Source organism: Chelonia mydas, chromosome 8 (genome assembly GCF_015237465.2).
Source record: "Chelonia mydas isolate rCheMyd1 chromosome 8, rCheMyd1.pri.v2, whole genome shotgun sequence".
NCBI classification, from domain to species: Eukaryota; Metazoa; Chordata; order Testudines; family Cheloniidae; genus Chelonia; species Chelonia mydas.
Genome location: NC_057854.1, coordinates 93,259,854 through 93,284,959, shown reverse-complemented (window position 1 = coordinate 93,284,959; position 25,106 = coordinate 93,259,854). Strand labels below are relative to the sequence as shown.

Sequence of the window (25,106 nt, the reverse complement as noted above, 5' to 3'; positions counted from 1 at the left end):
CTGTGGTGGAGTGGCTGGTTGGCCGGTGGCCCCCCCTCCGCGTTCTTGGGCGTCTGGGTGTGGAGGCTATGGAACTTGGGGAGGAGGGTGGTTGGTTACACAGGGGCTGTAGTGGCAGTCTGTGCTCCAGCTGCCTTTGCTGCAGCTCAACCATACACTGGAGCATACTGGTTTGGTCCTCCAGCAGCCTCAGCATTGAATCCTGCCTCCTCTCATCACGCTGCCGCCACATTTGAGCTTCAGCCCTGTCTTCAGCCCGCCACTGACTCTCTTCAGCCCGCCACTTACTCTCTTCAGCCCGCCACCTCTCCTCCCGGTCATTTTGTGCTTTCCTGCACTCTGACATTATTTGCCTCCACGCATTCATCTGTGCTCTGTCAGTGTGGGAGGACAGCATGAGCTCAGAGAACATTTCATCACGAGTACGGTTTTTTTTCTTTCTAATCTTCACTAGCCTCTGGGAAGGAGAAGATCCTGTGATCATTGAAACACATGCAGCTGGTGGAGAAAAAAAAAGGGACAGCGGTATTTAAAAAGACATATTTTATAAAACAGTGGCTACACTCTTTCAGGGTAAACCTTGCTGTTAACATTACATACATAGCACATGTGCTTTCGTTACAAGGTCGCATTTTGCCTCCCCCCACCGTGTGGCTACCCCCTCAACCCTCCCCCCTCCCCGTGGCTAACAGCGGGGAACATTTCTGTTCAGCCGCAGGCAAACAGCTCAGCAGGAACGGGCTCCTCTGAATGTCCCCTGAAGAAAAGCACCCTATTTCAACCAGGAGACCATGAATGATATCTCACTCTCCTGAGGATAACACAGAGAGATAAAGAACGGATGTTGTTTGAACGCCAGCAAACATACACTGCAATGCTTTGTTGTACAATGATTCCCGAGTACGTGTTACTGGCCTGGAGTGGTAAAGTGTCCTACCATGAAGGACGCAATAAGGCTGCCCTCCCCAGAAACCCTTTGCAAAGGCTTTGGGAGTACATCCAGGAGAGCCGCAAATGCCAGGGCAAATTAATCCTTTCACATGCTTGCTTTTAAACCATGTATAGTATTTTAAAAGGTACACTCACCGGAGGTCCCTTCTCCGCCTGCCAGGTCCAGGAGGCAGCCTTGGGTGGGTTCGGGGGGTACTGGCTCCAGGTCCAGCGTGAGAAACAGTTCCTGGCTGTCGGGAAAACCAGTTTCTCCGCTTGCTTGCTGTGAGCTATCTACAACCTCATCATCATCGTCATCATCTTCTTCGTCCCCAAAACCTGCTTCCGTGTTGCCTCCATCTCCATTGAAGGAGTCAAACAACACGGCTGGGGTAGTGGTGGCTGAACCCCCTAAAATGGCATGCAGCTCATCATAGAAGCGGCATGTTTGGGGCTCTGACCCGGAAAGGCCGTTCGCCCCTCTGGTTTTCTGGTAGGCTTGCCTCAGCTCCTTAAGTTTCACGCGGCACTGCTTCGGATCCCTGTTACGGCCTCTGTCCTTCATGCCCTGGGAGATTTTGACAAAGGTTTTGGCATTTCGAAAACTGGAACGGAGTTCTGATAGCACAGATTCCTCTCCCCATACAGCGATCAGATCCCGTACCTCCCGTTCAGTCCATGCTGGAGCTCTTTTGCGATTCTGGGACTCCATCATGGTCACTTCTGCTGATGAGCTCTGCATGGTCACCTGCAGCTTGCCATGCTGGCCAAACAGGAAATGAGATTCAAAAGTTTGCAGTTCTTTTCCTGTCTACCTGGCCAGTGCATCTGAGTTGAGAGTGCTGTACAGAGCGGTCACAATGGAGCACTCTGGGATAGCTCCCGGAGGCCAATACCGTCGAATTGTGTCCACAGTACCCCAAATTCGACCCGACAAGGCCAATTTAAGCGCTAATCCACTTGTTAGGGGTGGAGTACGGAAATCGATTTTAAGACCCCTTTAAGTCGAACTAAAGGGCTTCATCGTGTGGACGGGTGCAGATTTACATCGATTTAATGCTGCTAAATTCGACCTAAAGTCCTAGTGTAGACCAGGGCTTAGAAATCTTGAAATTTTGGGAGCAATACCTTGGCTCTTTTGGTGGCACATCTTAACGTTAACGTTTCACCACGTGCATCTTTCAAAACAGGGTACTTGGGTGACATCTCTGGAAGACTCTTCAAATGTCTCTCTCTTTTTTGAAGTTTGTCATGGGCAATAGTAATCAATTCGACTCCTTCCAGAAGGCACATTAGTTCCTTTTGAAAGTAATTGTTCACAGGAGCAAACTCTTTCAAAATCAGGACTCTCCCTGCATCACCCTAGTATGCATGAAGTTGAAATTGCACACATTGCTTACTGATGCACCGTGTTTTGAAATGACAACACTCAAACATAGACAACGCCTATAAATCCAGACCGCAGAATGAAGAAACACTCACGTCAACTGAAAAATCATGATTTCAAAGCCATTTGGAATGCCTGTAGTTTGTTTATAATTCTGATACTTAACACCTACATAGAACCCTTTACTGAGAGCCATAAACTGCTTTGCAAACATGAATGTACCAGGTTTAGGTGGAGGCAGCATAGACTAGTGGCTAGAAGTGAGATTCAATATTACTGGATTCTATTCTATGCTCTGCTACTGTGTGAACGTGGGCAGGTCACTTACTCTCTCTGTGCCTCCGTTTTTCCCTCTGGAAATTGGGGAGACTAACCACTTTTGTAATGATGTTTGTGGGTGAAAGGTGTTGTATACTTGTAAAGTGTTAATTCATTATTCATTATTACAGTGGTAAGTCTTGCAGCACTCTTACAGGGAAGTAAGTGAGCTACAGAGGTGTTTAGCTGTTTCTGGGGAGAAACATGACAGCTCTTAAGCACCACAGAGCAACACTACACAGTGGCACAGGACAATTTCTGGTCATGCACGTCAAATTTTACAGAATTTCACCTGTTAAAAAGCCTATAAATCCAGATATCAAACAGAACAATAAAGGTGGACAAGTCGCCAAACCTTAGACTTGAACACCCTCAAACTTCACACTTGTTTGGAATCCAGATCCACAGGTGATTCGAGCCACTGCCAATTAAAAGTATTCAGCCTGAAAACTTAGGCCAGAAACAGGGAACACTAGGTCTCTATCTCCGGTGCTTATGTGGCCCCCAGTACCACAATCACAATCTTTAATGACGCAGCACCACTGCAAGGCAGGGAAATGCGCCCATCCCTCATCTACAGGGAACAGAGGCACACAGAGGCTAAGTGACTTGGTCAAGGTCACACAGTAAGGTTGTGGCAGAGCACAGACTGCACCCCCACTCTCCCCATGCCTGGGCATGTGCCCTAACCACTAGATCATCCTTTCTTCGCTAGCCTCAGCCTCTAAACTGCCCCACGGCTGTTTGTTTGTTTCTGTGCTGGCTTGTGCTCAGAGCCAGTGCCTTTCCTGCAGCATGGCCCACTCCAAACATTCAAAAATGATGTGTCTGCCCCGCCCCACATCATGAGATTGGCTTAAAATCAGGAGATTAAGAAAACAACAACAATACAGTTGGGGTTCTTTTTATTTGCTTTCTCGTTTTTGAGCTCTTGTTTTCAAGCTGCTTTATGGTAACCTAACGGGCTAGACTTGCTTGTTGTTAAATGAAAATTGAGCTTGTCATGTAATCTCATCACTTTATACCTCATGCTCCCAGTAGGATGGGAAAGGGAAGGTGAATCAACCGCGAAAACGGAGCAGCCGGCCAGCCTCACTGAATTCTTGGAAGCAGGCTGCCGCCTCACTTGCCAAGGCAAGCCGAGCAGAAACAACCCTAGGCAAGAGTGGCAGCACAGGCGGGTTGCCACACGCAGGGCTTTTCCTGAGTGGAGGAAACAAGGACTTCGGTGAAACATCTGTAGCTTTGGGGGGGGGGGGATTTGATGGGGTTCCCATGACGTTCTGCCCACATAAGGGGATTATGGGCAAATGGTTTTGCCCTGATTCTTGTCAGGGCAAGATAAAGCGTGTATGGAAGACAAGCTTTCCGCGGTGGAGGGCGGGGTGCCTACTGCAGGCTGGGGTGTGGCTGGCTAGGCAGCAGGAGGAGCTCTGTGGCCACACTCCCTTGATGAGAACAGACTTTCCAAAGGAGTGTCCGTGGAATAAGCAGAGGGCGGGGTGGGAGGGGTTTGCTAGTTTGCATGAAGGATCTTGTGCAGCAGCATCACTTGTGACTCTGAGATTACAGCAGCTGCTCTTGCTTTGTTTTGTGATTTTTTGTTTGTTTGTTTTTGCACTAGCTCAGTGGGAGCCTCTCTCCTCTCCGCTGGGGGGCGCTGCTGTTGCCAAAGTTTTCTTTGTAGGCACTGGGGAGCTTGGACTGTCGGACTGGGACCTGTGTACGCAAGGCTAGCATTCCCCGGAGCAGATCCGTCTAGTGCTCTGGCCCCTGCTGCTAGAAGAGTCTCAATTGCTGCTCTCCAGGCCCTCTGTCAGCTGAGCGGATGGGGGGGTATCTGAGGCTGTGAGGTGGGTGAGTACCCCCCTACTTTGCCTCCCAGCCCTAGGTATGCAGTAAGGGAAAGGAGGAGCAGTGCTTGTTAGCGACTTTGCACCACGAAGATGTTAGAAACTCAGAGGGGAATAGGATATATTCTCTTGTTAGTGGGGTTGCTTAACATCCAGATCTGACTGACAGCAGTCAATATAAAGTGCCCTCTTTTTAAAAAGAGTTGTGATCCCTATGGGCTGAGTTAGCTAGGCACTGTGCCCTGCTCTGCTAATCAGAACCTGCCATGTTGCATAATTCTATCCCCAGTCATTTATGTTACCAGTTTCCAAAAGACCATGGCCCACAAGTTCAGGTATGTCCCTTAATTTTTGAGTGGACTGGGCACCACTCTTCTCATCCTTCTTTAGTCCCCCAGAGCACACAACGTCAGCAATGCTTTTTGAAAACATGGTTGCATATCCCATTGCAGAAGTGCTTCCATCTTGCAAATCTGCCATCAGGGCATGTGATCTCATCTTGAGCCCACATGTAGGAGGTTAATATATTAGCAGAGTTACTTGAATGCTGTGTTAAAACTCAACTAGTATTTTGATTTTGTTTTGCACTGAAATATATATAAATCTCTCTCTCTCAAAACTAAGCTAGATGGAACCTTCTTAAACACGCCAACTTCTCAGCCTACTTTGTTTTCTTAATTGTATTCCTGGTAATTGTATTTGTGAGCATTAAAAGCATCAAGAGTGCACAGTTGAGAGACTGGCAGTGGAGGTGAAGTCATACTTTCTCTTGATATGGGGGGAAATTCAAGCCTCATTCTGTCTCTTGTGGCTCTGGATAAGATGGTTTTTCTAACTAACAGTAGATCTTATGAATCATCATCTGCATAACTGTATGGGGGATGCAATATCTAAGTATCTTGTTGGAGACATCTATAGTAATAATAGTTGTATATGGAACATACAAATACGTTTCCCCCCATAAGGATTGTTTAGAATCAGGTCAAAGGGTTTTCTCTTTATGGATTAATATAGGAAATGGGGTGGGTGGAGGGGGGAACAAGCTATCCGAGTGTCTCATTGGCTGGGTGACAGTATTTGAAATTAGTAATTAGCCATCCTTGGTGGGAGGAGGGGTGCTCTCAGTGCATCCTTCTCTTGGAATTTGTTTGATAATACCTGACATGACTCATTTTGGTGCATTCTGAAGAGCAGCTATGTCTTTTGCCTTTGGAACTATGTGAATCAGGGAGAACCGTAGTCTCTTGTAGATATGGTTTTAGCCATCGCCACAGAGAGGGATAAAGTCCTTTCCCTCTTCCCCCTGCTTCTCTGTCCTCTTTCCCCTTCAGCTCGCACATTGGGATAAACATTAAATGTTTGAGAAGCCTTTTAAAAAGGGTTTAAAAGCCTATGCTGCACGTTTTGTTGTTGTGGGTGTAGTTAAAAAAAACTGTGTGTGGTGGTGGTGGGAACAGAGGTGGGATGTCGGAGCAGGAACCTGTCGTGTGGAAAAAATCACCCTCTTGGATCCAGCCTGAGGCAGGCGGGGGGTGTGGGTGGGTGGGTGGGTGAGGGAAGCTTGCGCTGTCACTACCTGTGCTGTGCCTATTATGTCAAGAGAGAACTTTATTCTCTAGAGCTGTCAATCTATCACACTTCACAAGCACCGAGACTCCCTTCAGTTCTTAACCTCCCCCACGCAGTAATTCTGGAAGGCAGAACTGAAGAGCGTTCTCGGGGTTATTTGCATACAAAATAATGAACAGACATCTACTGGATTTAAGATAAAACCTCTCCTCTCCTCTCCAAGTTATCTTTATACTGTTTAGGGCCCTGCATCTTCACTCCTACCCATGAGGGCAATGTGAGCAGTACGTGGGGTAGGAATCCACCCATCTGAAGCTGATTGCAGAATCCTGAGCCAGGCTCCCAAAAAATCATGTGTTGGGGAAATAATGAATATGGAGGTGCTTTTCTTTGCTTTCTGGGCCTTCAGGGTGCACTTAGCTCATGTTTTCAAGCTTTTCTCCACAACTATTTAGGCTAGAATCTTATTTTTTGTTTAAATGGAAGTTGAGATTTTCATGTCATCACTTGACTCCAGGAGCTGGGGCTTCAACAAAAAACACGAACTATCACAAGAATCATGATAAAATCATGAGAGTTGGTGATGCTGCAATTGTGGGATCAAGGCCTTTAACTTTAAATACTTTGTTAGCTATGTTAATTGAAGCCCTGAATATACAAATCTTCCAAATGGTCTTAGCCTATGAAAGTCAATTGAAAAGCCTCCTAAGTGGGAGAAGAAAACAAACACTTCAGTGCTTTTGAGAGGAAGTGGTGTTTTGAAGGGGACTCTGGTATTGAAGCCTTTTGATTGAAGGTTAAATTGCTCATTGAGATCCTGAGAAGGGTCTCACGTTCAAAGGCTCCCTGATCCTGCAATCTGAGATGTGTTGGTGGATTTCTGCATCCAGCTGAAATTCCGTTGGTGGGATGGATTTGACTGTTGGATCCAAGGGCTGAATTTTGAATTGGCATCTGAACTTCACTAAATTTGGGATTACTTAGATCCAGGGACTTTGGTGTGAGGCTCTTTGCTAATATTTCCATAAAAAAAATCATTTTTCTTCGTTGATTATTATTTCATTCATTTGAAAAAAAAATCAGTAGAATTTAATGCTCACAAAAAATGCTCAGCTGACAAACTCTGGAGACCAGAGTCCTCTATATATGCATGATGAGGTACCACACTTCAAGGACAGCACATGGGCAAACTTCTCCATGCTACCCTGCTTATGTACCCTCAGGCTGCACTGGAGGGGTCACGTTCATAGTAAAGTTCAATCTCCCTCTCCAGTCAATCCATCCACTGCTTTCTCTCCTTAGGTTGCCAATGATGGTACCAATTCCAATACGTTGACCTGTCTACTTACACACATGAAACACTAATTCATTTTGCAATGACCACTAATCAGTTAGCAGATGGTAATTTTGGCTTAATGCCAGCCGGGGATGGATTGGAACCCATGACCTCAAGCTGAAAGATGTATCATGTTATCCGTCCTCTGAGTCATCCAGGCTTCTGGTGGCTTTAATAAATCTTACTTCTCATCTTCGCTCTTCATTAAATGTGGATCAGATCACATAGCATTTCTTTCACTACTAAGTAATTCAGGTTTCCATTAGTTGGCCCGTCTGATAAGTAGCTGCAGTTTTGACAATGCTGAACTGATCTTGAACTTTTCGACATTTACTGGTGCTTTTTACTTAACTACAGCTCGTGGATTACAGATGTGGTATGGATTCATCTGGCTACTCAGTTTTGAAGATGATCTTCAAGCTAATTTGTAACGTGAAAAATGAGGTTAAATGAATATCACTGCAGCAAAAATACAGTAAAGGGCAGCCTCACCGCTCATGGAAAGCTGTTGAACCACTGTATTCAGTTTGTGTAGCATATCAGCTGTATTCTTCCCCCGCATTCTTTTTACTATAAGCATATACATTATTATTATTATTAATTTAGTATTACAGTGCCTTGTACAGGCCCAACCAAGTTCGGAGCCCCAGGTGACAGGCACTGTACACACACAGATAATGTCGCATTTTACAGAGGGGAAAAATCCCATATTTAACAAATAGACATAATCTGAACCAGTTGCCAAAAGCCATTAAAATTCCAACTCAGGTAGCAAGGGCTTCCTGTATCCCACAATTTTGTAGCCACAGAATTGGACTCCAGAAGCTATCTTTTCAGTCTAAACAATATTGTTTCTGACCCTGGTGGTTTTGAAGTTTACACAGATCACACTGTCAAGGTTAGTTGAGACCATGATGCCTTCATGCAGCTGCAGAAAACAATAGCTCTGTGTGATGTGAATTTCCTTGTTCATGTCAAGGTGTTTTGACTCTGAACCCTAACGATGGCATAAATGTTAATGCTGCTGAGCATTTCAGCAGAAGCATCCATCTAATTTGCTTATCCCTCAATCCCAAAATGCCAGCCACCCCCAAAACCCCATATCTAGCTACTAAACTTCTCCCCTTACCCCCAATACCTTTTACCATGCAGAGATGCACCATCAATACATGTGCAATATCACAAACTGAGACTGCAGGAGAGAGAAAATAAATTACATGTAATTTCAAAATAAATGTCTATTTTCTTATTTAAATGAAACTGCCAGAGAATTAGAACCAAGGCACCTTACTAGGGAATTGGGGTCCAACTTGTTGAGGAGTGCATGGGAAAAGCAATGATTTGTTTGCCCTCCAAAAGTGCTTAGCTTATACCTGGCAGACAGATCCCTGACTCTTAAGGTGGTTGCTCATTGACTCCTATTAAAATCCTAGCTTGGAACTCAGTCTTTGATAGGAACTCTGTGATTGCCAGGTGCTGTAGACCAAGGGTATATCTGCACTGCAACCTAGGTAGATGGACTTGTGTTAGCTCAGCTGGAGTTAGCGTACTAAGAATATCAGTGTTGACATTGTGGCACCGGTGGTGGCTTGCGCTAGCCACCCAAGCTTGGATCCACCCAGCCTCCTGGATGCGAGCTCAGGCAGCTTATTTATTGCTTTGGATGTCTTCCTGGTTTGCCAGCATCTTAGAGTTTATTCTATTGGAGCTACCCACAATAATGAAATTAATTGCAGTGGAGTAAATGCATGTAGATATACACGAGTCTTAGTGTTCTAACTTTTAGCTGGAGAACTAACTCAGAGAGCAAGAGTGCAGCATAGCCTGATCTATCCCTAGCTGTGCTTCGGTCAGGATACCTGCTGTCCCTGAGCCAGTGTCTTACAGTCACCACTCAGATGAGAAAACATGTAATAATTGTACCTGATTTGGAAGGTATGGCAGCTTAGGTTTATATCCTTTCCCCTAACATCTTGGAAAGAGCTTTGACCATAAAACAATCTGGCACTTTTCCAAGCTGGGAGGAAGTCTGGAGTGAAATCCAAAGACAAAAAAATATGCAAATCTCTGGAGCTGACAGACACCAATTCTGGATTTTCATCTAGCCTGGATAGGAATGTTAGACTTTTTATTTTTAAAGACTGTAAAGATATTTACAAGGTCGCTGAAGGGTTCACAGGCCCAAAGCTATAGCTATCTTTACTCTTGGGTTCAGGAGTCCAAATTCCCTCCTCAGACACATGATCAACTCCCATTTGAAATGGTGGGAACTGCATATGTGAGAGGAGAGTTTGGCCCATAGTAAGCAATTTAAGAGGACACTGAAGTCTCTAAGCCACAGAGTGGTCCTTGCTTGACAGCTGTCCCATCTGGAAGGTCCTGCCTTCTGGAAACCATGACAGCATCCCTATCACCTCAGTCCCTTTCCTTTATTTCAGCATGATCTAGGCCCTGTCACCTTCTCCTTTTGACCTGTTTGATATCTAGGCCTCTGGCTGTAGAATGGCTGCTTCTTTCCGCTATGGAGTGACCATCACTGGAGCTATCCTGCTGGTGACAGGAACGCTTTGTTTTGCCTGGTGGAGCGATGGAGAGGTGGGACCCACGTCTAATAACGATGCTATGGCTGTGCCTCATGGAGAAGCCAAAGTGGTGCCGAACTCCTCCTCCTCTAATGCACTGCTCAGGTCTGTCAGCTTCTTCTGCTGTGGCATCGGTGGCATCCTCCTCCTCTTTGGGCTTCTGTGGTCGGTGAAAGCAAACGCTCGGGGGATGTCTCGACACTATCAGTACCACTTCTCTAGAGACCTACACTACTTCACCGTGGAACCTCTTGATAAAAGGACATGCAGGTTAGTGCCATCTCTGCTACCGATGACTCTCAAAAGGGAAACGATGTTTTTTTAAATACGAGTTCTTTTAAACCCTAGTTTTCATTGATTTTTAGGATTTCCAAGACCAGACAATAAGTAACTTACATGATTAAACTACCATATAATAAAGCTGAGTGTTTATGTAGGATTTTAGATGTTCAAAGCACTGATCAAACGTAACCTCCCTCACAAAGGAGATGGGAGGGTTAGTTAAGTACTACTTACTCCAGTGTAGCCAACTATCAGGATTTTTAATCACAAGTATTCACTGTTTCTCTGAAAGCCCCAGCTGCTGGAATCAAGAGACTCTCAGCCTTTCTTTCTTTCTTAGTAAATTTCTAGCTTTCATGGCTTCAGAGAAAAACTTGAAAATGTGACCTGAGTGAACTCTAAAGGCTCAGAAACCAGAGAGCAAATAAAAGAATCCCAAACTCATGGTTTTTAAGCCAAACACATGATTTGTGGGGCCCGACTCACAACGTTTGGGGTTGGCAATACCTTAGTACATACCCTTTTCCTACTGTGGGCCACTAGGAGATTACTACCTTAAGAAGACAGCTCTCTATGCCAATTCCACATTTTCCCTATGGTAACTCTAGTCCTTGGTTATTTTAAAAGATAATATTAGGACTGCATCAAGACAAGGTAGAAATAAGCTCACTTTGTTGTGATGGATGCTGCTGCTCAGATATATTTCCCATTGACCACTTTGTGTCTGCAGTATATTTCCTCTCCACAGGGGTAGGACTGTGCGCTCATTAGCATCAATACTCCTGTAATTCTCTGTAGTCTTAATTGCTTTGTTCCCGTCAGGTTGCTTCGCAATTTGGCTCATGTTTGCTGCTGCTTCATAGCTGGTGTCATCAGGAAATGTGGTTGTGATTGTTTTTACCCTAAAAGGAACAACCACCAGACAGATTGTCTCTGTGACAGGTTTCAGGTTTTGTGTCATGACCCAACAAGCTGAAGACTACAAGAATCTGTGCAATTGAACCCTTCTGGCAGGGCACAACTGCCTTTGTTTCACTTGCCTGCGCTCCATTATTGTGACAGGTACAGCTCTGCAAACTGCTTGGAAGTGTTGTGTGGCTCAGCAGTGGTGTTTGAGAAACTATGGGATGCCATAAATATTAGGGCTGGGAAAAAATGATTTGTGACATTCAACCTGATCATCCTGCATTGGGTTGGGGGCTTTTGCTTTAGGAACAGCTCTCTCAGCTGGTGCGAATCAGCGACTGAGCCTCCCTCAAATCCCATGGGAGTCTGGTCCATTGCCCAGTTGCTTAGTTGTGAGCCTTTTCCTTTTGCCTAACCTCAGCTCTTCCCTCCTAAACTTTAGGGGAGGGCTGGAAGTGTACTACTGACTGTAGCAGATGTTGATTTCCGGGCACGTCCCACCACCAGGAGCACGTGGCCTTTCATAGAATCATAGAATATCAGGGTTGGAAGGGACCTCAGGAGGTCATCTAGTCCACCCCCTTGCTCAAAGCAGGACCAATCCCCAACTAAATCATCCCAGCCAGGGCTTTGTCAAGCCTGACCTTAAAAACTTCTAAGGAAGGAGATTCCACAGCCTCCCTAGGTAACTCATTCCAGTGTTTCACCACCCTCCTAGTGAAAAAGTTTTTCCTAATATCCAACCTAAACCTCCCCCACTGCAACTTGAGACCATTACTCCTTGTCCTGTCATCTGCTACCACTGAGAATAGTCTAGAACCATCCTCTTTGGAACCACCTTTCAGGTAGTTGAAAGCAGCTATCAAATCCCCCCTCATTCTTCTCTTCCGCAGACTAAACAATCCCAGTTCCCTCAGCCTCTCCTCATAAGTCATGTGTTCCAGTCCCCTAATCATTTTTGTTGCCCTCCGCTGGACTCTCTCCAATTTTTCCACATCCTTCTTGTAGTGTGGGGCCCCAAACTGGACACAGTACTCCAGATGAGGCCTCACTAATGTCGAATAGAGGGGAACGATCACGTCCCTCGATCTGCTGGCAGTGCCCCTACTTATACATCCCAAAATGCCATTGGCCTTCTTGGCAACAAGTGCACACTGTTGACTCATATCCAGCTTCTCGTCCACTGTCACCCCTAGGTCCTTTTCTGCAGAACTGCTGCCTAGCTGCTCGGTCCCTAGTCTGTAGTGGTGCATGGGATTCTTCCATCCTAAGTGCAGGACTCTGCACTTGTCCTTGTTGAACCTCATCAGATTTCTTTTGGCCCAATCCTCCAATTTGTCTAGGTCCCTCTGTATCCTATCCCTACGCTCCAGCGTATCTACCACTCCTCCTAGTTTAGTGTCGTCTGCAAACTTGCTGAGGGTGCAATCCACACCATCCTCCAGATCATTTATGAAGATATTGAACAAAACCGGCCCCAGGACCGACCCTTGGGGCACTCTGCTTGATATTGGCTGCCAGCTAGACATGGAACCATTGATCGCTACCCGTTGAGCCCGACAATCTAGCCAACTTTCTACCCATCTTATAGTGCATTCATCCAGCCCATACTTCTTTAACTTGCTGACAAGAATACTGTGGGAGACAGTGTCAAAAGCTTCGCTAAAGTCAAGGAACAACACGTCCACTGCTTTCCCTTCATCCACAGAACCAGTTATCTTGTCATAGAAGGCAATTAGATTAGTCAGGCATGACTTGCCCTTGGTGAATCCATGCTGACTGTTCCTGATCACTTTCCTCTCCTCTAAGTGCTTCAGAATTGATTCCTTGGGGACCTGCTCCATGATTTTTCCGGGGACTGAGGTGAGGCTGACTGGCCTGTAGTTCCCAGGATCCTCCTTCTTCCCTTTTTTAAAGATGGGCACTACATTAGCCTTTTTCCAGTCGTCCGGGACTTCCCCGGATCGCCATGAGTTTTCAAAGATAATGGACAATGGCTCCGCAATCATATCCGCCAACTCCTTTAGCACTCTCGGATGCAACGCATCCGGCCCCATGGACTTGTGCATGTCCAGCTTTTCTAAATAGTCCCGAACCACCTCTTTCTCCACAGAGGGCTGGTCACCTCCTCCCCATGCTGTGTTGCCCAGTGCAGCAGTCTCGGAGCTGACCTTGTTCGTGAAGACAGAGGCAAAAAAAGCATTGAGTACATTAGCTTTTTCTACGTCCTCTGTCACTAGGTTGCCTCCCTCATTCAGTAAGGGGCCCACACTTTCCTTAACTTTCTTCTTGTTGCCAACATACCTAAAGAAACCCTTCTTGTTACTCTTAACATCTCTTGCTAGCTGCAACTCCAGATGTGATTTGGCCTTCCTGATTTCACTCTTGCATGCCCGAGCAATATTTTTATACTCATCCCTGGTCATTTGTCCAATCTTCCACTTCTTGTAAGCTTCTTTTTGTGTTTAAGATCAGCAAGGATTTCACTGTTAAGCCAAGCTGGTCGCCTGCCATATTTACTATTCTTTCTACACATCGGGATTGTTTGTTCCTGTAACCTCAATAAGGATTCTTTAAAATAAAGCCAGCTCTCCTGGACTCCTTTCCTCCTCATGTTATTCTCCCAGGGGATCTTGCCCATCAGTTCCCTGAGGGAGTCAAAGTCTGCTTTTCTGAAGTCCAGGGTCCGTATTCTGCTGCTTTCCTTTCCTCCTTGTGTCAGGATCCTGAACTCGACCATCCCATGGTCACTGCCTCCCAGGTTCCCATCCACTTTTGCTTCCCCTACTAATTCTTCCCGGTTTGTGAGCAGCAGGTCAAGAAGAGCTCTGCCCCTAGTTGGTTCCTCCAGCACTTGCACCAGGAAATTGTCTCCTACATTTTCCAAAAACTTCCTGGATTGTCTGTGCACCACTGTATTGCTCTTCCAGCAGATATCAGGGTGATTGAAGTCTCCCATGAGAACCAGGGCATTCAATCTAGTAGCTTCTGCGAGTTGCCGGAACAAAGCCTCGTCCACCTCATCCCCGTGGTCCGGTGGTCTATAGCAGACTCCCACCACGACATCACCCTTGGTGCTCACACTTCTAAACTTAATCCAGAGACTCTCAGGTTTTTCTGCAGTTTCATACCGGAGCTCTGAGCAGTCATACTGCTCTCTTACATACAGTGCAACTCCCCCACCTTTTCTGCCCTGCCTGTCCTTCCTGAACAATTTATATCCATCCATGACAGTACTCCAGTCATGTGACTTATCCCACCAAGTCTCTGTTATTCCAGTCACATCATAATTCCTTGAGTGTGCCAGGACTTCCAGTTCTCCCTGCTTGTTTCCCAGGCTTTGTGCATTTGTGTATAGGCACTTGAGATAACCCGCTGATCGCCCCTCTTTCTCAGTATGAGGCAGGAGCCCTCCCCTCTCACACGCTCCTGCTCGTGCTTCCTCCCGGTATCCCACTTCCCCACTTACCTCAGGGCTTTGGTCTCCTTCCCCCGGTGAACCTAGTTTAAAGCCCTCCTCACTAGGTTAGCCAGCCTGCTTGCGAAGATGCTCTTCCCTCTCTTCGTTAGGTGGAGCCCGTCTCTGCCTAGCACTCCTCCTTCTTGGAACACCATCCCATGGTCAAAGAATCCAAGGCCTTCTCTCCGACACCACCTGCGTAGCCATTCATTGACTTCCACGATTCGACGGTCTCTACCCCGGCCTTTTCCTTCCACGGGGAGGATGGACGAGAAGACCACTTGCGCCTCAAACTCCTTTATCCTTCTTCCCAGAGCCACGTAGTCTGCAGTGATCCGCTCAAGGTCCTTCTTGGCAGTATCATTGGTGCCCACGTGGAGAAGCAGGAAGGGGTAGTGATCCGAGGGCTTGACGAGTCTCGGCAGTCTCTCCGTCACTTCGCGAATCCTAGCTCCTGGCAAGCAGCAGACTTCTCGGTTTTCCCAGCCAGGGCGGCAGATAGATTTCAATAAAATAGGAATTGCTGGGCCTTTCTCGTGACGTAATCAAACCTAGCGTCCTTCAGGCCAGCTGGCTCTGCCCATGTACGTGCTGATCTTAGCCACCTTTCTTGCAGCACCATATGCAGAAGGATATTTCAAGATGCTGTTTTAGGAATAATAGTGGGCATCTCACCACAGCATGTGGCAGTGGTTTTCATTGACCTTGCCGTCCATAAACTAATCTCAGTCATCTTAAATAGAAGCAAGTTGTATTGGACACAGGGTAAAAAAAAACAACACACACACAGGAGAAAATCATCACAACTAACTGCTAAGTAGAACAGAAATGCAGTTAGACAAAAGACCTGATCCAAAGTCCATTAAGGTCAGTGGAAAGATTCCCACTGATTTTGATGGGCTTTGGGGCAGACTCCCCAGCACCCCAAAATGCACATTTAGCTAGGTACTCTTCACCCAGTTTGAATCTCTGGGACTTGTTCCCAGTTCTGAATCAAAACCATTTTTTCTTCTGTACTCATGCTCTCTGTCTCTGAGTGACTTCAGGGATATTTTTGAAAACAAAATAAATCACCAAGGGGAAAAAAAAGCCTGTAGAAGTGTCTTCTATAAATCAGGCTATGGGAAAAATAAGTCTAAAAGGAACATAAGCACTTACTGTAAAAATTCTCTCTTGGGACACAAATTACAGGCTCCTGATCATCCAGATGCTTTTTGGGAAGCTTTTTAAAATCCAGGGCCAAAGCCTCAGCTGGTGCCAATCAGTGTAGTTCCTTTGGCTTCAGTGGAAGTACACTGATGCACACCAGCTGAGGTCTGGCCCACTAATTTTGGCCCTTCTCCTGTACTACCCCCATGACCTGGTGGTGATTAGCCCAGTACTATGAGTTCACCACAAACACACAGTTCAACAAAGAAAGCTTTGCCGTTGTGAACGAGCTCCTTCCACCCCAGCAGCTGTGTTGGCTTTTGCACTTGGAAACCTTTGAACAGAGCAGGGCAGAGAAAGGTCATTCTGTTTCATGGAGGACTGTGATATTTTTAAATTGGTGGTTTCATTCCAAATCAGAACGAAACCAAAAATTCTCCACAAAGGGAACGGATCCCCAACTCCGGGGCAGTCTGCTTGGTGTCTACCCCAGAGCTGCAGGCCCTGGAAGCCCTAGGGTCCCCTGCTCTAAGGCCACCTGGCAGGTAGGCTGCCCTGGAGACATAGACCTGGGGAGCTCTGGGCTCCCCATTTCTGAGGCAGTCTGGCAGGTGGGCTGCTGAGGAGCTGGGTGGGCGAGCAGGCAGGAGCCAGGCAGGTTTCAGTCAAATCCCTGCTTTCATCAGAAGTGAATGTCTCTGTGAAATGTTTTGTTTTCCACAGATCAGCAAATTCCAGTGAACAAATGTGTTCTTGGAATTTTCCCACCCAGCTTCTATTGAACGTCCCACAGCCGGCCTGGGGCAATTTGTTGACTTACAAACTTGTTTGTTTAAAAAGGCCAGTTTCTCACCATAAGCTAATTGGGCAAATTCTGGCTTGCAACTGTATTAGCCCTGCTGAGAGCCTGAGAAGCCTGTTGACTGGTGTGTGGGTGTGAAGAGCTCCATGTAAAGAGCTGCACACAAGAAGCACCTTGCCGTGCACAGCAAGAAGAAATGTATTGGTCCTACAAACCCCAGGAACAATGCTGGATGTTACTATTATTTATATTATCATAGTGCCTAGGAGCCCTCGTCATGGACCAGGACCCTATCGTGCTTGGGGCTGTACAAACAGAATTCTTGAGCATCATCTACTACCACCTTATCTACTAACTATTTACCTATATGCAGACCTTCCCATTTATAGAGCACTCCTGTAACAGACGGCAACTCTAACAGTGTTCGTGCTAGGGCAGGACTGAGACCCGTTGGCAGGGCAGTGTAGGACAGCTTGCACAGCGGCTGTCTGGGTGCTGCCTGGTCTGTGGATAATTCAGGTAAACACCTCACATGTAAACTTCATTGTGTTCCATTCTAATGATGAAAGTCTCCTGTGGTGACACATGCCCACCTTGTTCTGGCATTCAGTCCCAAGCTTTTGGCTCCCTTAGGTACAATAGTTTGCAGACTAAGGAAGAATCATGGCTTGATGTTTTCATGAGATCCCACAGGGTTTCTCTGGAGCGTGTGTATGTGTGTCACCATGTCCTAACACTGCAATACAAACCTCAAGTCTCAAGCCAGGCCCTTTTACAGGTTTAACTGAGAGGTTTGTGGTCATGGCCTTACACACATTTCCCACCCGCTTTGAAAAATAATCTTCCCTTCAAGGAAAGGGGAAGTGAGAAGATCAAAGGTTGTGCAAATGTTTTACCTGTACACAGCCTATGTTTACTCAGCAAAACAAAATTGAAAGGCACAAACATTGTGTTTTTCCCAGGTTCTCCGCACTGCTGATTAGTTAATGATTAACAGTGGACATTATTAATACCTAATAAATAATAATAATATAATATGTATTTGGCTTGTGGCAGCACCCAGAGACCCCAGACAGGATCTGAAAGGCACTTGGACAGCCCCAGTCTCTCCTGCAATAACTTCCATACCCATGACTGCTTTTGGAACCCTCATCCTCCCTTTCCTCCATTTTCCCTGCTTTCATTTGCCACACTCCCTTCTTGCCTCTTGTTTCAAACTATACCTGATCAGGCAGGAAGGCAACCTAGCAGTATGTTTGTACTGTCCTTGGCAAGTTAGCACAATAAGATCTTGGATCGTCATTGGGGTCTTTGGTTCTAAACTACGTGAAGATCTTTTTAAAGACATAAATAAAGTCAGCTAGCCCCAACTGCAACAGAATCTAGGCATCACTGGCTGGCTGAATCCCTCTAGACATGACAGCAGAAGTAAACGCTAAAGAGCAATTTGAAGGAGAGGGTGGGAAGGAAGCTTGAAGCTATAGCATCTCTCCAGGTCTCCTGAAAATCAGCTGCACGATCATGTCAGATCAGGAGAGGCCCATATTTTGGGATGCCCAAATGCACAGCCTGTCGATGCTGTAAAGTATTAACAGTTTCTCACTTTTCGACACACTGTTATAAACACCACCACATGGTGCAGAGTGGCAGTGGACCAAAATTGCCTTCAGCACTGTGTGCCTTCAGACACTTATGATGGGGTTTCTCAAACGTCTTTCATTAAAATGGACCACGCTTTCATGCAGAAAATTTCTCGTGAAACAGCTCCCTTGACTTCCGTGTGATGACAATAACAATTGCTTACATTAGGAAGTAATATGTAGCCACACTTTAACACAATGCTTAGCATCTGGAATGGAGGAGAAGCCACCAGCACCAGGGGCACAGTAGAAGTTGTTAGATGCTGAGCACTTTTGCAACTTTTGTGTCCAGCAAGCATTCCGTACACCACCACCAAGTCCCCTGCAGACTCACTTTGGGACCACAGTCTAAGGACCTCTGGTTTAATAATTGTGACTATTCTTATGCAATTGGTAGTGGTAGGTTCCCCCCTCCCCCTGTTAAAGAAAGCGTAACCTGGTCAAATTCAAACCTCTCTTGAGTTTTGGAGCAACAGCTAGCTAATGCGATAGCTACTTTTACCTGGTCCATGTACTTCATTATAAATCCTATTTTACAATCTGATGCATTTGATTTGGTTTAGCTTGATGCAAGTTTGCTTTGCTTTTTGTTTCAGTGCCTGGGATGCCAATGCTATCCCCACCTATGAAGAAGCCCTGAACTGCAGGCCTGCTCAAAGTACCCTCGGTTATATACCACCTCGTGGCGGGAAGGAGGAGACTACACCCCCTCTGTACGGAGACTTAGATGAGGATGATACGTGGCCAGGTTGCCGCAGACGCAGCTCCTCAGACAGTGTACTGCTCAGGACCATGCCATCCAGGAGGGAAACAGAGTCACTGGGTGAGCCCAGCGCTACACCACCGCCCAGCTACGAAGACATCAGTGTACGTGGCGTGTGATCTATGAACCACATACAATGCGTTGGACTCTATAGATTGCTGCCTCGTCTGTTTGCTTTGGAGCCTGCCCTTTCCTTCTCTAAAGTAATGATCATGAAGTGAGAGGGGAAACATAAATCAGCTATTCAGATCAAAATGGCTTTTCTGTCTTTTCTAGGAGTAAATCCAGAATAATTACAGTAAATCCAGATAATCTCAATGCTGCCATTTTCTGAGTTGTGTGGATAATCAGAATGTTTTCAAGCTTTCATATTTTTAATACAATTACTGATGATTGCAAATATTTGACAGGTAGCAGGACAGAGAAGAAAATATTTTTGAGAACCTAGGATGCCTGTTGAAATGCATGGGGAAATCTTTACAAGAGAGATCCAGCCAAGACTAGCATCTTAGGGTAACATTTTTATACAAGCCTGGTAACTTAGGTGCCTAAGTGCCATCTTAAGAAACAATTTAGTAACTAAGCAGGCTAAGCTGCATTGCCACTCAGTGACACCAGCTAAGATTTTCAGTGGTGATTTTTGGGTGTCCAGCATAAGACCCCTTAAAGGGGTTTGATTTTCAGATGGTGCTGAGCAACTCGCCTCTGAAAAACAGGCTCTTAAGGAGCCTCAAGTTGAGCACCACAAACTTGAGACATCCCAAATCACCAGTTTCTTTTGAAAAGCTTGGCCTTGGCTCCTAGGTGCTGAATGCACTTTTGACAACATTTCCCTAAGTCATTCGGCTCCGAGGTTGTTCTGGTAGATAAGAACGCTGGGACTTAAGCTTTACCCAACCATTGGCCATGAGCTGAAGTGCTCAGCACCTCTGAAAATCCAGCCAGTATAGTGTGTATATGTATGGCAAAAATGTGCTTACTTCAATAGATTGTTCGCCCAGGAGGAAAAAAAACCCAGCTTCCCTGTTCTGCGAGCAACGCAAGACAAACTCTCCCAAATAACGTCTTGTGGGGAATCCTTGATACTAATTAGCTAATGAGTCGAGGGCAGAGCTTTATAATCTGAGTGGCTTGTATTCAGCCTGCTGTCCCGCGAAGTCAATCACTTTGCTGCTGTCTCATGGAAAACCCATGAGCTCCAGAAACGGCTGTGGGGCACACTTCTGGCAATTGCAGGAGAAGAGGGGAGAGGTAGTGTTGTCACTTTTATGGATGGCAATGATGACTAGCCAGTGTACTTTATGACTGTCATTTGCCATACATACGGACACAAATATAGGAAGTGCAGAGTTCTCGCTGTCGTGGGAAATCACACATAAGGCAGTGGGAGAAAGCAAGCCTGTAAAATCACCATGGTGACACATATCAAAGCATTAATGGGAGGGAAGCAATCAAGCAGCTTCAGGGAATCAAAATGTATGACCATTTTAGAGTGAGACTAAGCTAGATCCTCAGACAGTGTAAATTCACAGAGTGCCATGGCCACAGAGGAACTACGCGGATTACACCAGCTAAGAATCTGTCCCCAAGCCTTTGGAGCATTGCCTCTTTAGCGGAAAGTCTGCCACTGAGTCCACAGGAGTGAACCTCTCCCCAGAGCTTACAGTAAATGCTTCACATTCAGACTGGAATTGTGTAAAAGAATTTGTAGTTGCAAAATAAAAATCTCCTGTCAAAATTGTTGCAAAGTTTTAGGCATTCCCTGTGTGTGGGAATTGCCAGGATCCTGATGGAACCTTTATGATTCTGTGTGCGTATGCCAATATAGACTCTCTAGAGACATGAGGAGATGAAGAAGAGTAGCGTGTAGTCATTGCTTTTGTGTGTGTGCTGGGGTTGTGGGGTCTCTGTTTTCTAGTTGATTTAATTCTCCTTTATGGGGTGGGGAGGGGCTTGTCTCCTCCTATTTCTTGGGCTGGGAGGGGTTGGATTTTTTTTGTTTTTTAAGGAATTTTTGCTTGGTTCTTTTGTTGTTTGTTGTTGCAAACTGACGTTAATGGACAATCTTCCCCCAATAAAAATATTAAAGCAAAAATAAAGTATATACTGTGCTTACAATTAATTTTCCAAAACTGTGACTAATAATTGCTTATAAAGGACATTCATTCATATCTCAGCTGTTTCCTGTTTGTTCTCCCCTCCCGACAAATGACCCCAAATACTTATGCGACTTCACTTACTGCCTTTTGGTCTTAAGCATGTAGTAGAGTTTTTGTATTTGTGTTTGATTTTTACCTAGTGCACTATCACTGTACACCCAGAGCCACTTAAATACGTTATACAGTTTCAATAAACAAATGCGCATCTAAGCCAGCCGTGAAGGCCAGATAAAGTATAGGCTGTTGTCATTTGATCCTTGGCATCTAAGCAACAAACTCTGTAAAAGAGGGATTGTTGTAGGGTTTCTTCTGGCAGAAGGCCCATAACCTTAGATGTGTCCTCGTCAGAGAACGTTTAGGTTGTGAAGTGCTCTGCAGACCCCATAGTAGATATGGAAGAACAATTCAAGGACTTGCTCTGCGTGTGTGGTTCAACAGCCTTAAAACAGCACTGCTTCTAATAAATAATCTCTCACTAGCTGGGGATGGTGGACAATATCCAAAGCCTAATCTGTCCCCACGCTCAGCACAGACAGAACTGATGTAATTTCACTCCTTGCAAGCCATCTTCTAAGACTAACACTTACTAGTGTGTGAAGGAAGGCCTGGCTCACGAAGAACCTCCACATTCAATGAGAGAAACTTTGAAGGACGTTGCTGAGGTATTTTTCAAATATTGTTTTTGCTCTCTCTGACCATGAAAAGCTGTTCTCCTGCCATTATCTTTGCTCCTTCCCTCCCTCCTGCACTCCCACTGACTCTTTATGGCAGGGTAGCTGGCAGTTGGTTTCTTTGTATTTATTTACAAAGAGAATTGGAGCATTTGTTTGGGAAATAGAGCCAAAGAGAATTCCAGAGCCTGTACAAACAGACAGAAGATAAAGACAAGGTCAGATGAATTTTGGGTCTGTCACCAGCCTTAACAAAACCAGAAGGGCAGCAACAGAGAACTGGAGTGAAAAAACTTACTTACCTCATGGGATCTGCTTGTCCTTAACCCCTCGGTGCCTGGGACTCCCTACAGGGCGGAGCTCTTAAAATAAAATCATAATGATTGTGTCTCAGTAATTTAATACTTTGCAATTCTCTTGCATCTTCCACCTGAGGATCTCACCATGACTTACAAACTGGATCATTGGACTAAGCCTGGTAGGCCCCTCTGAGGTAGGGTGGTAGAATTATCCCCATTTTGCAGGTGGAAGGACTGAGACGGAGAGGGCTCAGTCATGGCAGTGTTTCCCAGGCTGCTCCTGGAGCAGCATAGCGGATTGTAACCCAGACTCCCTGTTTCCTCTGGCGGCAGGGGGCACATACACTGGGCCAGTCCTATACCTGGTGCAAGGTACAGCCGCTGGCACGCTGGCCCCACTGCTGCCCAGTGCCTGCTGCGGAGGGTATGTGTGCAAAGCCAAGGCCTTGCTCACTCTCATGCCTCACTCATCTGCGGGAGAAGGGGAGCAGGGGCTTTGCAATGGCTGTTTCCCCATCTCCTCAGGCTCCTACCATTGATTTAGGGAAGTGCCTTCCACCCCCCATATTCTACGGTGTGGGGGCACAGAGCGGGCCCCGATCTGACCCGGAGAGTGTGACTCGCCCAAGGCCATGGGCTCGATCTGCAGTCCTATCACAAAGCAACATTTGGACCATATCTAGAATGGGTGAATGCAGGGTTTAAATTCTCATAGATTATTTCCTGGGGCTCGGGGCTTCTGCCCCATGGGTTTGAAAATATTTACTAGAGCTCTGCTCTGGACAGCTCTGGTTGAATTTAAGCCCTGGTGCATGTAGAGTTGTCGCTAGCTTGGCTTCCCTGGCTGGTGTAGGCAGGCTTGTTTAGAAAACAATCCTTCCTGAGGTTCTTCTTACCACCATGGGCATGGGCTATCAGGGCATGTCTGCCTAGAAACTGTGCACCCTCTCTCCTCCAAGGACATTTCTGGCTCATAGACAAAAAGTCTGTGGGCCTGATTTTCCACTGCTTTGAATCTGACTGCACAATCTGCAAGGCAGTGAGAGGTGGGCCCCAGAAGCCTACGAAGAAAATAGAGCAAGCTGGGTCTGGCCTGCAGCTGGGAATTAGCCTGCATGAGCTTCCGCTGGGATATCATAAAATATCAGGGTTGGAAGAGACCTCAGGAGGTCATCTAGTCCAACCCCCTGCTCAAAGCAGGACCTAATCCCCAACTAAATCAAATGAACGATACAGGGAAAGTTCAACCTACTGCCAAGAAAATTGTCCCTGCTTAGACTTCCTGGAAAACCAGAGAACTCAAGATCACAGGGAGTCCATTTCCCCCGAAGGTATGTTGCCACAGCTGCATTAGCATTAACATTTGAGCTTCGTTTTTAATCTTCTCTCTAGTCGCCAATCCCAGGCCATTCTACGAATGTCTCTGAGAGCCACCAAAATCAAAGCCAGCTGCTCGGCACTTACGAGCAAACACACCGAAGCACCTGAAAGAGGAGATTATAACCAACCAGCTTTGTTTTAAATGTATGAGAAATACAATGTCCTTTTAATTTAAAACCCCGCCGTGGGCTTTCATGTCAGGCTGCCCTCTAATCCTGGTCCCCCCCCCCCCCTTTCTAGCATAATTACCACCCTCTTTAAAAAGCATCGAGGCTGCGTCTAGCTTCAGAGATTCCAAGGCCAGAAGGGACCACTGTGATCACATAGTCAGACCTGTGGTGCACAGGTTATAGATTAAGGATATGCACACCATTGTAGCTACAGGGATTCCTTTACACCCGAACAACCCCTAATGCTGCACCAGCACAGACTGGGGCTTACATTGGTGCTGCTTACTAAAGCCAGCCGCACTGAGACGTCATTAGGGGGCAGAGCCAGGGTCACTACATTATTGCAGAGTGGATTTCCTTCATAGAGACAGTGCCCCAGTGTCCGAGTTGTAGAGTGGGCTCTGCAACAAAGGCCGTGAGTATTCTCTCTCAGGGGCTGTGCTGGTATCAGGGTACGTTCAGGCCAAGTCTACACAATGAGCACTTTGCTGGCATAGGACTACCAGCTTACCCTGCTGGCAAAGCACCGCTAGTGTGGACACAGCCCTACGGGCAAAGCGGCACTGTGTTCCGGTACAGACACACCACCCCAGGAATGAAACAAGCTATACCAGTAGAAGTGTGTCTGCTCTAGAGACCTCTGCTTGTGGAACTATGCCGGGCAGGGAATCACACCGCTTCACACCCCAGACCAACACAGCGGTGTCGGTAGAAGCCTGTAGCATGACCCCGGCCTCAGGCTGTCAAAAGACACCAATCTGGGATCTACCAGCCATTGGCAGGGGGTTCGCTCAGTCAGCCTCAGACAGACTGGTGCCGGCCTGTGGGAAATGCGCCCACCTTCCCAGCCAGCTCTGAGGAGTCCTCTCCAGGCAGGCTTTGCAGGGATCTGACTTCTCAGAGCTGGTGGGATGGCTGGGCTACTCTCGCACAAAGCTGGGGGTGGAAAATAGCAAAATGGGCACCTTGGGGGGTGTGTGTGTGTGTGTGTGTGTGTGTGTGTGTGTGTGTGTGTGTGTGTGTGTGTGTGTGTGTGTGTGTGTGTGTGTGTGTGTGTGTGTGTGTGTGTGTGTGTGTGTGTGTGTGTGTGTGTGTGTGGTAGCGGTAAGAATGGAGGTACCTGGCAGCGTGGCCCCAGTGAAGCACTGCTGCTGAAGAGCAAAGCCTCTGGGGAGATGTCCATGATCTCTGGGGGAGATCCTTGTGAATCTTGAACGGGCTACAGTTTCCAGGGGGCCTGAGCCCCTGGATACGTTCTAGGACACGGGGGGACCCGCACCCTGATGGAAGGACTGGAACGTTAAGCTGACAGTGCTCCCTCTCCCCTCACAGGGTTATCCCTGCAAAGGGGAGAATGGGTTCCTTAGTGTTTTACATTCATTAATCACTAATAGTTGTTGAAACAATGAGGAGTCCTGGTGGCACTTTAGAGACTAACAAATTTATTTGG

At 46.5% G+C, this 25,106-nt stretch overlaps 1 protein-coding gene across 4 annotated transcripts; it reads left to right on the top strand.

Moving 5' to 3' along the window:
* Positions 1–3,680: 3,680 nt before the first annotated feature.
* On the top strand, positions 3,681–21,146 carry TMEM61 (transmembrane protein 61). Of its 4 annotated transcripts, XM_043552748.1 has the most exons (4): positions 3,681–3,863; positions 4,260–4,488; positions 9,881–10,245; positions 18,811–21,146. In XM_043552748.1, exons 3-4 carry the CDS (start codon positions 9,896–9,898, stop codon positions 19,094–19,096), a joined length of 636 nt encoding a protein of 211 aa, XP_043408683.1. In that variant the 5' UTR covers positions 3,681–3,863; positions 4,260–4,488; positions 9,881–9,895; the 3' UTR covers positions 19,097–21,146. The 4 variants fall into 4 exon arrangements, with proteins under 4 accessions (XP_043408683.1, XP_027680409.1, XP_027680408.1 ...); XM_027824608.3 differs by lacking the exon at positions 3,681–3,863 and having other exon boundaries at positions 3,956–4,488; XM_027824607.3 differs by lacking the exon at positions 3,681–3,863 and having other exon boundaries at positions 4,061–4,492.
* Positions 21,147–25,106: the final 3,960 nt, after the last annotated feature.